This window comes from Meles meles, chromosome 21 (genome assembly GCF_922984935.1).
Source record: "Meles meles chromosome 21, mMelMel3.1 paternal haplotype, whole genome shotgun sequence".
NCBI lineage: Eukaryota > Metazoa > Chordata > Mammalia > Carnivora > Mustelidae > Meles > Meles meles.
The window spans coordinates 21,272,988-21,285,271 of NC_060086.1; the positions used below are offsets into that span (position 1 = coordinate 21,272,988).

Genomic DNA, 12,284 nt, shown 5'->3' on the forward strand with positions numbered 1-12,284 from the left:
TATGAATACGTACTCTCACTTCTTACAGGCAAGGAATCTCCCATTACTTTATTTCTCGAATCTAATTGGGCAGAGCTTACCCTCTCCAAGGTAGGGAGAAATTCAGACCCCACATAATTGTGGCTCCTCATCAGCCCCTGGGGCACAGGAAGTCTTCAGAACTTTGGGGGAGGACCTTCTAGTTTTTTCCTGCCCCTCTTCTTCCCCGCACTGATGGTTTTCTGGTTCCAGAGGGGTGCAGGATTTTTGCTAAGCCTCTGAGCCTGGACCCTGATGTCCAGCTTTCTCAGGTTGATTTCCTGGAAGTTTCTGACATCTCCTTAGGGGTCTGGGGAGGTTCTGCAGCTCGTGGATCCCCAAAACATTTTTCCCTGCTGGCCCCACCCTCTTCCTGCACAAATTCCCGTTTTCTGTGTCTCTCTGAAGTGGGGCAGCATTACTCTACAGTGGACCTCTGGGAACAAACACAGTGGGTCTTTAGGGAACTTTCCTTCCAGGGGAGGAGATGCTCTCTTTTACCTTCTCAATTCTTAGTAGCTCACTGTGAGCCAAAGGGAATCAGAGTGAGAGGTAGCAATGGGAGAGAGGGCAACTTCAAGGTGCAAAAATAAGGGAATTACCGGACAATGTCCATAGGTTTGGGGAAGACATGGGGCAGTGCAGGGCCACATCCCAGACATGAGCTCACGGGGGAACCATACATCCCTGCCGCTGCCACTTAGCAGTGTGGACTTCTGCCCACTGAGCTGCCCTAGCTGTACCACATGGTGGTGGCCACCATGCCTACTTGTCCACTCTGTTGTAGGTACTACGGAAACACTAGCATTGGTGGTCTGTTCATCAGTCTGATCTCCCAGTAGACCGCAGAGGCCATGCCCCTTGTTTCGTCTGAGTCCTGTTTGTTGACGACATTGATGATGATATAGCCACCATTTCTTAAGCACCTGCTCTGGTCTAGGCATCATATCTAAGCTCGTGCCCCTGTCAGGTCTTTACAATGCCCCTATAGGTTCTATACCCATTAAAAAGTCAAGAAAATCAAGGCACAGAAAGACTGGGAACTCACAGGGAGGGAAATGACAGGGCCAGGATTTGAACCCAGCTCTGCTGATCCCAAAACTTAGGCTCTTGTCCCCTCTGCTGTCCTGACCCACAGACACTGTTGCTTGAAGGAGTGTCCATTGCAATACTACAATCCATCACTAAGATGACTTACTCTTGTTTTTTTAAGGTTGCAAATAGATTTCTTTTACAAGTCAGATTGGAGTACAGATCTCAGCCTAGTTGCATGCTGGAATTACTTGGGGAGTTTTTAAAACCCCACGGAAGTTTAGGCCCCACAGCGAGCAATTAAATCATGGTCTCTCTGGGTGAGGTTTGGGCTTCCCAGGGCTGAGAACCACTTAAGTTGGATGAACTCTAGGATCCTTCCCAGCTTTCATGTTCTAGGGTTCACAGAAGGTACGCTGCCATCAGGTGGCAGTAACAAGCCACAGCTCCATGGTCTAATTGACAAGCCTCAGTCTGAAGAGATAAAGTGCTCTTGTCTTTAGTTTTATTCCCCAATTAAATCTCTTAGTTAAACATATCAACTTAATGATAATTGACAAAGATGTTTTAAAGGCTACTTCTAAAAGCATTAAGACAATATGGTACAGTTTGATATCTTTCACACAAATGGTTAGCCAATTTTTACCATGAGGAACAGGGTTTGGAGAAAAAACTCCCTTCTGTGTTTGGATTTCAGTTATTAGACCATTGAAATATCCATTCTTCCTTATGCCATTACTATGATTTTTTCTTAAACTTCAGCATTGACCATGTCTGCTCAAACATCTTCTATTCAGTCTTGTCCCTGTAGCAGAAATAGAAGTGAGAGAGCCATTTCATTTGGCCCTTGGTGGATTTTCCCTGTCTACGCTGGTGTGTGTGTAAATGGGGGGGGGGGTAAATGTTCTCAGGGGATTCTTTTCAGGATCTGGCAGCTCCACTCAGTGGGAATGGCCGGCTGCAGTAGGAAGTTCTGACCTAGCAAACTGGGATAGATAGCTGGAAAAATTTTAGGGCATGGAGTTTGGAGTCTACAGATTTGGACTGAGTACTGCTCCATTATTACTGGCTGTGTGGTCTTGGGCAAGTCACTGAAAGCTCAGAGCCTCAGTTTGCTTGTCTCTAAATAGGGATTCTCAGAGCTGCATCATTGCGGGTTATTATGGGATCAAAGAGAAGGCAAACACAATTTTACAATAAAAACCACTCAACAAATTAGGAATAGGAGGAATGTCCTCAACCTGGTAAAGATTATCTATGAAAAACCTATAGTAAACATCATACTTCATAGTATAAGAATGATTTCTCCCTAAAATCAGGAACAAGACAAGGACATTTGCTCCTGCCACTTCTATTCAATATTATGATGGAGATTTTAACCAGAGGAAGTAGGCAAGAAAAGGAAATAGGAGATATCAAGATTAGAAAGGGAGAAGTAAAACTATCTCTATTTGTGGATAACATGATCTTGTATATAGTAAATCATAAGACTCCACTGAAAACTATTAGAATTCATAAGCAAATTCAGCAAGATTGCAGGGTACCATGCCAATATACATCAATTTATCATATTTTTATACTTTAGCAATGAATACTCTGAAAATGGAATTAAGAAAACAATCCCATGTACAATAGCATTGGAAAGAATAATATTCTTAGGAATAAATCTAACAATAGAAGTGCAAAACTTATATTCCATAAATTATAGAACATTACAGAAGAAACTAAAGAGGACCTAAATAAATGGAAAGACATCCCATGCTCATGGATTGGAAAACTTAATATTATTAAAATGGCAATATTCCCCAAATTGATCTACAGACTCAGTGCAATTCCTATTAAAATGCTAACTGGCATGGTTCCTGGCTGTCTTAGTCAGTAGAGAATGCAATTCTTGATCTCTGGGTTGTAAGTTCAAACCCCAAACTGGGTAGAGATTACTTAAAAATAAAAATCTTGAAAGAAAAATCCAGCTGTCTTTTTTCCCTCCAGAAAATGACAAGTTGATTTTAAAATCCATATAGAGTGGTGCTGGATGGCTCTGTTGGTTAAGTGTCTGACTCTTGATTTGGCTCAGGTCATGATCTCAGGGTTGTGGGATCGAGGCCCACGTCAAGCTCTGTGCTCAGTGGGAAGTCTGCTGGAAATTCTCTCTCTTTCTCCCTATGTCCCTCCCTACCCCTAAAATAAATAAGTAAATCTTAAAAAAAAAAACCCAAAATTCATACATGGAAATGCAAGGGACCCAGAATGGCCAAAATCAGAAAAACAGTAATAATAATAATAATAATAATAATAATAATAATAATAGTGTGGTACCAGTGTAAGGATAGATATATAGATCAATGGAATAGAATTGAGAGAGCAAAATAAAGTCTCCCATTTATAGTCAATTAATTTTTGACACCTAGATGGAGGATTGTGGCTAGAGACTTGGAAGGGGTGAGAAGTGGTCGGAGTCTAGATATACTGCCAAACCAGAGCCACAGATCAGATGTGGAGGTATGAGACAAGGAGATCACGGTTGACGCCAGGGTTTGGGCTTGAGCATGAGGGAGGACGGAGTTGTCTTTTCCAGAGCTGGGGACACACTGAGATATGGGGTGCGCCCTCATGGTGTTTACAACTTGTGGGCCGCTCACCCAAGGATCATATGCAAAAAGTGGAATCATAAGGCGACTGGTGTTGGAGAGGGCCAGGGCGCTGTGAGAGCTCATGATAGGGGAAGCGTGTCCCCCGCAGGGGGAACAGCACATGTGAGGGCTCATGGTGGAGTGTTGGGGTTGAGTGTAGGGGTCCCCATGAAGGAACTTGAGCTTCATTCTTTGGGAAGTCATCAGAGGGTTTGAACAGGAGTGTATACGCCTGTGGGCATGTGTGACGCGATCAGAGCCATGTGTCCTGAGACCATCCATCTGGTGACAACAGCATGGAGCCCTGGGAAGCCCAGCAAGGGGTTGCCCTCCTCCTGCTGGGTCTGGATGGGGTGGGGGCTGTGGAAGGGGCCCGAGGGTTTGGAGCAGGTGCCAGCCACCTAGCTGGATGGGTTGGATCGGGGTGAGCCCAGAGACAACATCTCTGATGCTGGTTAGCTGAGTTTGCAGGTTTGCTGTCCACAGTTCCCTCGGGGACACTGAGTTTCCAGGAATAAGGGTTAGAGAGACTTGGTGCTCAGGGACAAGGCTCAGGGAAGGGGAGAGGCGAAAGCCTGAAGCTCTCACTTCCGCTCCCATTCTGAAAACCCTTCTTTTCTTTTTGAAGGTGAAAAATGTCGCAGCTTCATTGACCTGGCCCCAGCATCGGAGAAGGGTAAGTGTGGCGCCCGCTCAGGTGTGCAAGCCCAGAGCCCTTCAACCCCATGGGGGTTTCTCCAGCAGTGTCCCTGGGTGTTGGGTCCCCAGAAAGCCATAATCTTGAGCAGTCGGGAAGGGGATAGAGGCAGGGGGAAGATCACCTTGTCCTTCCCCCGAGTGGGGTCGTCCTGAGAATCATTACGCTTTCATACATCCAGTACACACTGGGATTTGGGGGGTGGAGGTAGGACAGGTGTGTGGAAGCTGGGGTTAGGCTACACCAGTGTTGGGATTACTGCATCCCAACTGCAGGATTTGACCTGGGTGGGGGAGTCCACCCGCGCAGGTCCACCCACATCTGGACAAATCAGATGTCCTGTGTCGTCACTCCCTAGTGCACAGCGCCCAAGAGCAGAGATTCTGACTGTGATGCTCAGATAGGATAGTCAGGGGCTGGCCCCAGGTCGTGTGTGGGGCTAGCACATCAGTCAGGATTAGCTGTAACTATAGGGAATGGTGGTCCAATATAGCCGGCTTTAGAAGAGAAATGTGCATTGCTTTTATTAAAGTTTCAAAGTAGGGGTGCCTGGGTGGCTCAGTGGGTTAAGCCTCTGCCTTCTGCTCAGGTCATGATCTCAGGGTCCTGGGATGGAGCTCCACATTGGGCTTTTTGCTTAGCAGGAAGCCTGCTTCCCCCTCTGCCTGCCTCTCTGCCCACCTGTGATCTCTCTGTCAAATAAATAAATAAAATCTAAATTTTTAAAGTAGGCAATCCAGGATGGCCCTGGTCCACAACCTTGCTGCCCCTTTCTATTGTCTCTGTGCTTCGGTCTTCATGGTCTAAGATGGCAGCTGGTGTTCCAGCTGTCACACCTGCCTCCTGGGCAGCAGCTTAGAGGGAGCAAAGGAGAAAGGGCAAAGCTTGCATGTCCGCTCCAAGGCTTCTAGAAGTTGCCCATAGCACCTGCTCATGCCTCCTTGGCCGGAGCTTGATCCGAGGGCCAGACTCAGCTGCGGGGAGGCTGGGAAATGAGGTCGTTATCCTGGCAGCCATGCGCTCAGCTAAGTCAGGGGCTTTATTTTTATGGGAAAGCAAGGGAGCAGATGCTGGAGGACGTGCTGGCCAAGGAACATAGGGGCTTGGCCGCCTCCGGACTTGCCTACCCCCTGCTGCCAAGGAGGAGGACAGCCGGGAGAGAACAGGTGTGCTGGTGTTTTCCAACAGCCTGGAGATTAGGAGAGGGCTCTGGTTCTGGGTGCCAGGGTGGGGAAACTGAAGCAGAAGTCCAGTCCTGGAAACTGTCCCAGCAAGGGGGATCTCGGGTGCCTGGCCCAGGAGAAATGCTCAACCAGGGCTTGGGGCCACTGACGCCCTCTGCTGGTGGGGCCGGGCTCCCTGCTTCCCTGCCGTGTGTCTGGAGGGTCAGGGACCCAGACATCCTGTCTCTGACCCATCCCGGGTGTTGGTAGAGGCGGCACCGGCGAGGGAGCCATGTGTCATGGAGGCTGGTGAGGTTCGTGTCTTGCAGACACTATCCCCTTGGTGAGCTCCAGCTGAGTGGCAGCTCGTGAGGAGGGGGACCCCCAGGCATAGGAAAAGGCTCAGCCACCCCCCGCTGAGCAGGCTTTAGGCAGCGGGGAGCTGCCGGCTCAGTTACTTTCCTGGTTTCCCAGCGACGGCGCCCTGTTTGGCTGCTGCAGGTGGCCACCCCTAAAGTTTTGAGCTGAGCATCTGGGCCCCGGCTTCCAGGCTGAGGTCAAGAAGTGGGAGGAAAACCATGGCTAACACATGCGCATGCGCGCCGAGGCGTGGTCCCTCCATGCTCCGCCCTGTGCTCCCAGGCAGTAAACGAGAAGCCCCCCCCTCACAACCTTGGGAGGAAGAGGCTGACAAACTCACCCCACTGCCAGCTGAGGAATCTGCACCTTTCAGACATGAAGCCACCTGAAGTGTCCCTCCCCAGGCGGGGCCGAGCCCAGGATTCAGAACCCCCTCTGCTGTCCTGCGTCTTACAAGCCCCTACCCGGAGGCGGCCCCTCACCAGGGCTCCGCCAAAAACCGCAAGAACTTGGAGCTCCGGGGCCCCCTGGGCTCCCCATCTGGCTTCTAGGAAGCATGGCCTGGATGTGCCCGCATAAGCGTGTGTGTGTGTGTCAGGGGCAGGGTGAGCGTATGAGCATGTGCTCCCGTGGGTAGGTGCACACGGGTCTCCTGCATGTGCCCACACGCACGCTGGTGGCTGAGCACACATACATGTATGCCCGTATGAGCGTGTATGGGCTCGCGTGCCTGGCTGAGTCCGTGCACATGTGTTCCCAAGGGTGAACATGCATGGGTGTGTGCACGCACGTGTGAGTACATGTGGCATGTGTACACGTGTGTCCTTGTACGGCAGCACGTGGGTTGCTTGTCCTGCTCCTGGGGACATTTGACCTTTATTCTTGCTTCTTCTAGGAGGATCGAGAGCCCCAGAGAGATGGTATCTTTGTGTTTTACTGGCCTTGTGATTTTTCTTTCCGGGCTTGGCAGCCACGCCACGGACCTTCTGGCTGTGTGTGTAAAAATGTTTATAAGGAGGCTGAGTGGGTTGGCTTTGCCGCCAAGTGGCAGGACGATTTGCACATACTCACTGCCTGTCAAGCACTTCAGCTGTCCCTTGGATGGGCGGGCTTTGTCACACAGCTGCCCATCCCCAACCTGGCCCTCCAGATCCTCTGCTCACCTCCCATCAGGACTGTCTGTCTCACAGACGCGGACCCCCAGCCGTGGAGGTGGCGTGTGTGGTTTGAGGCCACAGCGGGAGTCTGGGGCTGGTGTTGAGCCCAGGTGTGTTCTCTCCCAAAGCACACTCTCCTTTTGCATTCTTGTCCCTGTGCGCGCTCCCTCTGTGACTTACCTTCTGGTCCACCAGATACAGTAATTATCATGGGACTCACGCTAATTGGCTTTAGGCAGTGCTTACTGCGTGCTGAGCGCTGTTCTGAGAACTTTACATGCATTGGCTCATTTTATTTGGTTTATTTTAAAATTTTTAAAAAGATTTTATTTATTTGAGAGACAGCGAAAGTGAGAGAGATCACAGAGGGAGAGGGAGAAGCGGGCTCCCTGCTCTGCGGGGAGCCCGATGCAGGGCTGGATCCCAGCAGCCTGGGATCATGACCTGAGCCGAAGGCAGACGCTTAATGACTGAGCCTCCCAGATGCCCCTCTACATTGGCTCATTTTAATCCTCATTTCACAGGTGAGGAAACTGAGGCATGGAGAGTTAATTGACTTGCCTGAGGTCATACAGATAAGATGCTGGGGTTTGAACCTGAGTGGTTTGACTCTTAAATGCCTGGTTCTTCTGAAAAGCTAGACCTTCCAAGACTCCATGAGTGTGTGAGTGAGTGAGTGAGTGAGTGTGTGTGTGTGATGCATGTTTCTTCCCCTTCCTCCTCCACCAAGACCTCTGAGCTGAGTTCAGAGTGTTCTTAGGCCAGTGCTCCCCCTTATTTTCTTGACCTCCTTCCACCTGGCAAACCACAGTCATGCTTTCAAAGACGTTCACCGACAGCACCCACTCTTTGCCATTTTCTTCAGTACCCTCTCGACCCTTGCTTCCTGACCCTGTCCCCTGGAAAAAATAGCTGTCCGTCATCAGTATTTTTACCATGACACGCATTTTTCTTCGTTGGTGCCTGACTGTTGTAGTTTTGTGCTTCACATGGGAAATATCTTTTTGTTTTATACTAGCCTAAGCCCCATTCATTTTTCATCTGGATTCCTGCCACAATCTCTTAACTGCTTACCTCCTTCCATTCTTGCCCCCTGATTCACTTGTGTCAGAATGATCTTTTTAAGGCATAAGTCATCTCATGTGAATCCCTGTTTAAAGCCCTCCCGTGGCTTCCATCGCACTTTCAGAGAAAAAGCAGACGTTCTCATGGAGACCTGTGAGGTCTGTGGGATCTGGCCTTGAACTTCTGGGTCTCATCTCTTGCAATATCCTCTCCCTCACCACACTCCAGCTCCCCCAAATCCTGATGGTTCCTTGAGTCAGCCAAACGAGTGTGTGCCTCAGGACCTTTGCACTTGTTGTTCCCTGCTCTGGGAATACGGTTCCATTCGCTTTCTGCACAGTTGGTCCCTCCCATCATTCAGGTCTCGGTTCAGTGTCACAGCGGGAGCCTTCCTTGAGCATCCTCTCATCGCAGCCTTTCCTCCTGCTAAGTCCTTCTCCACCCCTGCTCATCACTCATTCCTGCCTGCGGTGTAGAGGGTCAGCTCCCTGAGGGCAGGGATTTTTGTCTCCTTTGTGACTCACTGTGTCCCCGGTACCCAGGAGCAAAGCCTGCTGAGTGGATGAAAAATGAACATGGGTTTTAACAGCAGACACTCTTGTTATAAAAATTACAACGATCCTTAAATGCATAAATGAGAGATGAGAATCTCTTATGAGCCCACTAGATATTCTCTAATAATGGTTTGGTTTATTAGTCCTTGACGACGATAGATAGATGTAGACAGCTAGGTATGTAACACACACATACACATACATACATAAAGGCTTGTATGTGAAATCACGAATTATTTTTCATACCAATGCATAAGACCAGCCCCATCTTTTGGAACAACTGTAAAATCATGTAGAGACAATTCGTGGAAGTGGTCTGATAGCTGGACACTGAGACTGCCCTCCCCTCCGCACTCCAGGCCTTCCGTATAAGAGCTGAGTGACAGTTACTTGTACCCACATCTTTCTCCATCACAGGACTGGGCACTTCTGAGGATAGCAGGGGTTTCTTATTTACCTCTGGGCCTCGGGGGGCCAAGCCAGCCCTGAGCAGCCCTGGCAGAGGAGTGGACTGAGACTTGAACAAAGTCCGTGGGAGGCAGAGGAGGAGGCAAATTAAAGATGTCTGAGCAACATATCAGGATGAAATGTGCCAGTGGTGTCTGTACACTGTGAACCTGATACTGAAAATGCAGAGGAAACGCTTCTTCCGCTGTCTTGTCTTCCTCTTCCCTTGCCTCTCAAAATCTCAGTCTCTTGTTCACTGGGGCCAGATTCTCCTACCAAATAATTGCGATCGTGTGGGTAGTCTTCGAACCTCGCGTGCTGGTTGGTGACATCCCCCATAATGCTGGGTGACAAGCCATCCTGGAGCTCAGGGGCATTCAGCATGTGTTTTCGGCTCACGTGTTTGTGGGTTGACTTGGTTATAGGTTGTCTTGGTTCCAGGATGTAGTCTGGGCTCAGTCATGTCTGTTCCATGTGTGTTCTTTCTAGACGGCCAGGAAGAAGGGACAGAAATGTAAGGGAGTAGGGCATCTGGGTGGCTCAGTTGGTTGAGTGTCTGACTTTGGCTGGGGCCCTGATCCACAGTCCTGGGTCTGAGCCCCGCATGGGGCTCCCCACTCAGCGGGGAGTTTGCTTTCTCCTCTCTCTCTGCGCCCCCTTGCAGTCATGCTCTCTCTCTCAAATAAATCAGTAAAATCTTGAAAGAAAGAAAGAAATGCAAAGTGGCTAAGGGCACAAACCCATTTAAGACCTTAAAACACCATCGTGTCTGCTCACAGCCCATTGGCTAAAGCAAGTCACACGGTTGTGTCCAATATCGAGGAGGAAAGAAATACACTGACCGCAGGGTTCAAGGGTGGTTGGCAGCTTGTTGTGCTGGAGATGGCTCAGGCGGGTTTCCAGGTATATGTGTGCACCTGAGCCTCCCTGCTTTGCTGCTCAAGGTCTCCCTTGTTCATTGTCTTCCCAAAGAGACCTCTTGATTTCTCCACGAGGGACCTAAATGTTTGGGTGCATTCCCTTGCTGAGCACTGACGCAGCGGCCTCTGGTGCTAGTCAGTCTCACACATGCCTTTCGATTGACAAACATTTCCTGAGCACCCACCATGTGGCAGGCTCCGGGCTAGGCGTTGGGGGTGCAAACAGGAACCAGGCGGAAGTCTCTCCCTACAGGTATGGGAGCGAGCTAAGGAAATGCTTAGCAGCCACAGTGGAAGGGCTCAGGCAGAGGAAGAAAGAGTCTGGCCCTGCCCTGGGAGAGGCAGGAAGGGTATGATTCTGCCACCCGAGATCCCTGCAGAAAGGCCGGGAAGATGTCTGGGTTTTCTTCCCTTTACACCATCAACAGGATGCCCCAGGAAGGATTGGTCCCAAGACACCTGTCAAGGTGTGCTGTGGGGAGTGTCCCCAGTTCCTAACCACCAGTTTGGAGCTTCCCCTCACGGGGTCCATGGAGCTTTCACTGTGAATTAATGAAAAATGAATAAGCGAAGGAATGAATGAGCTAATTGAGCCTCCCGTGATTTACGGCCGTCATCAAGCTGCACCGATATCTTCCTGTCTGCTCTTCCTCAGTGCCCACCAGCACACACAGCGAAATATGATTCAGAAAGGGGGGTGCACCGTCTACCGCTGCTCACAGCAGCACGGATTTGGGCAAAAGAAGCCAGATTCATGAGAATACAGACTATATGACTCCATTTATATAAAACTGGAAAACAGAGTGAGGCTGTACTGTGAAGAAGTCAGGGTTAGACCGAAGGGGGACGGGTGTGCAGAGGGCGCGGACAGCTGGCGATGTTCTGATCCTTGGTCTGGGCGCTAGTTACACAGACGTGTTTAGTTTAGAAAAATTCATCAAGCCGTATACTTGGGATAGATGCACTTTCCCCGTCTCTATGTGATACTCCAAGAAAAAGTAAAACAAAAATTTCCCACACTGAATTCTAAATGATCCTTCTAAAGTGAAAATCCAACTGTATCAGGATTCTGCTTAGAACCCCTTCCCTGGCTCTCGAATGTAAATATGCCGGGATATTTGAACACGGTGTTCATGGCCCTTTGTGATCTGTCTGGAGCTAGTCTGCCTTTTTTTTTTTTTTTACTCCACTTCTTCTCATCCCTGCGTGGACCCTGGGCTCCAGCCCTGCTTTCCCCCTCGAATATGTTTCCCTCAAGCTCCCCATCATCATTTGTGCCTCTGTGCCTTCGCATATGCTGTTCACTCTCCCCACCTGCCTTTACTACCTCTGTGTGCCATGGAAAACTTCTATGTATCCTTTAAAACCCCAGATTAGACATGACCTCTCTGTTATAATTTTAATTTTAATTTTTTTAAAGATTTTATTCATTTGTTTGATAGAGATCACAAGTAGGCAGAGAGGCACGCAGAGAGAGAGAGAGGAAGGGAAGCAGGCTTCCTGCTGAGCAGAGAGCCCAGTGCGGGGCTCGATCCCAGGACCCTGGGATCATGACCTGAGCCGAAGGCAGAGGCTTTAACCCACTGAGCCACCCAGGCTCCCCATTTTTATTTTATTTTATTTTTTTTGAGATAGAATGCACAAGAAAAGGAAGGTTGGAAAGAAGGGAGGGAGGAGCAAGGGCTGTTATAGACCCTGGGTGGCCCATTTGGGTTTGGAAAACCCATTTGGGTTTGGAGTCTGACTCGGGAGACTGTGGTCTCCTCTGACCCCCCTGGGCTAAACTGTGTTAGTCACCCCTGCTCCCCGCCTCTGTTTCCCAACTGGGATTCCTGGCAGCCACCAGCTGGCAGCTTTTTGTGAAACAGTCTCCAAAGCTTGTAGGTTTCATTTGTTTAATATTTCAGGGACGTGTAACAATGTGGTGGCTCCGTGGCCACAATCCTGAGTCTTGCCTGAGTCATTTCTCACTTCTGTTTCTATAATAGTCTCTTGTTGGTTCCCTCAACCTCTCTGTTCTGTGCCTGAAATCGATTTACAATTCTGCTGCTCACTTAATTTATTTAGCGCATTTTATTGATTTATGCCATAGACCTGAAACATGCATAGATCAGAAGAGGCTGGGCAGGGGAAGGGAGAGGACAAGCAACTTTCCCAGCTGCCCGGGATCTGACATTGGAGCTCCACACAGGTCAGTCTGCCGGCCGCAGCCCCAGCACGCCGGGTGGCCGGCGTATC

At 49.5% G+C, this 12,284-nt stretch overlaps 1 protein-coding gene across 3 annotated transcripts in view; it reads left to right on the plus strand.

Annotated features, from left to right (window-relative positions):
- The window catches only part of GSG1L (GSG1 like), a 200,274-nt gene that overhangs the window by 64,098 nt on the left and 123,892 nt on the right, over positions 1-12,284 (plus strand). For all 3 annotated transcript variants that reach the window (XM_045993678.1, XM_045993679.1, XM_045993681.1), the window contains exon 2: positions 4,312-4,359. In XM_045993678.1, the coding sequence (XP_045849634.1) occupies positions 4,312-4,359 (48 nt within the window). The remainder of the gene's footprint in view (positions 1-4,311; positions 4,360-12,284) is intronic.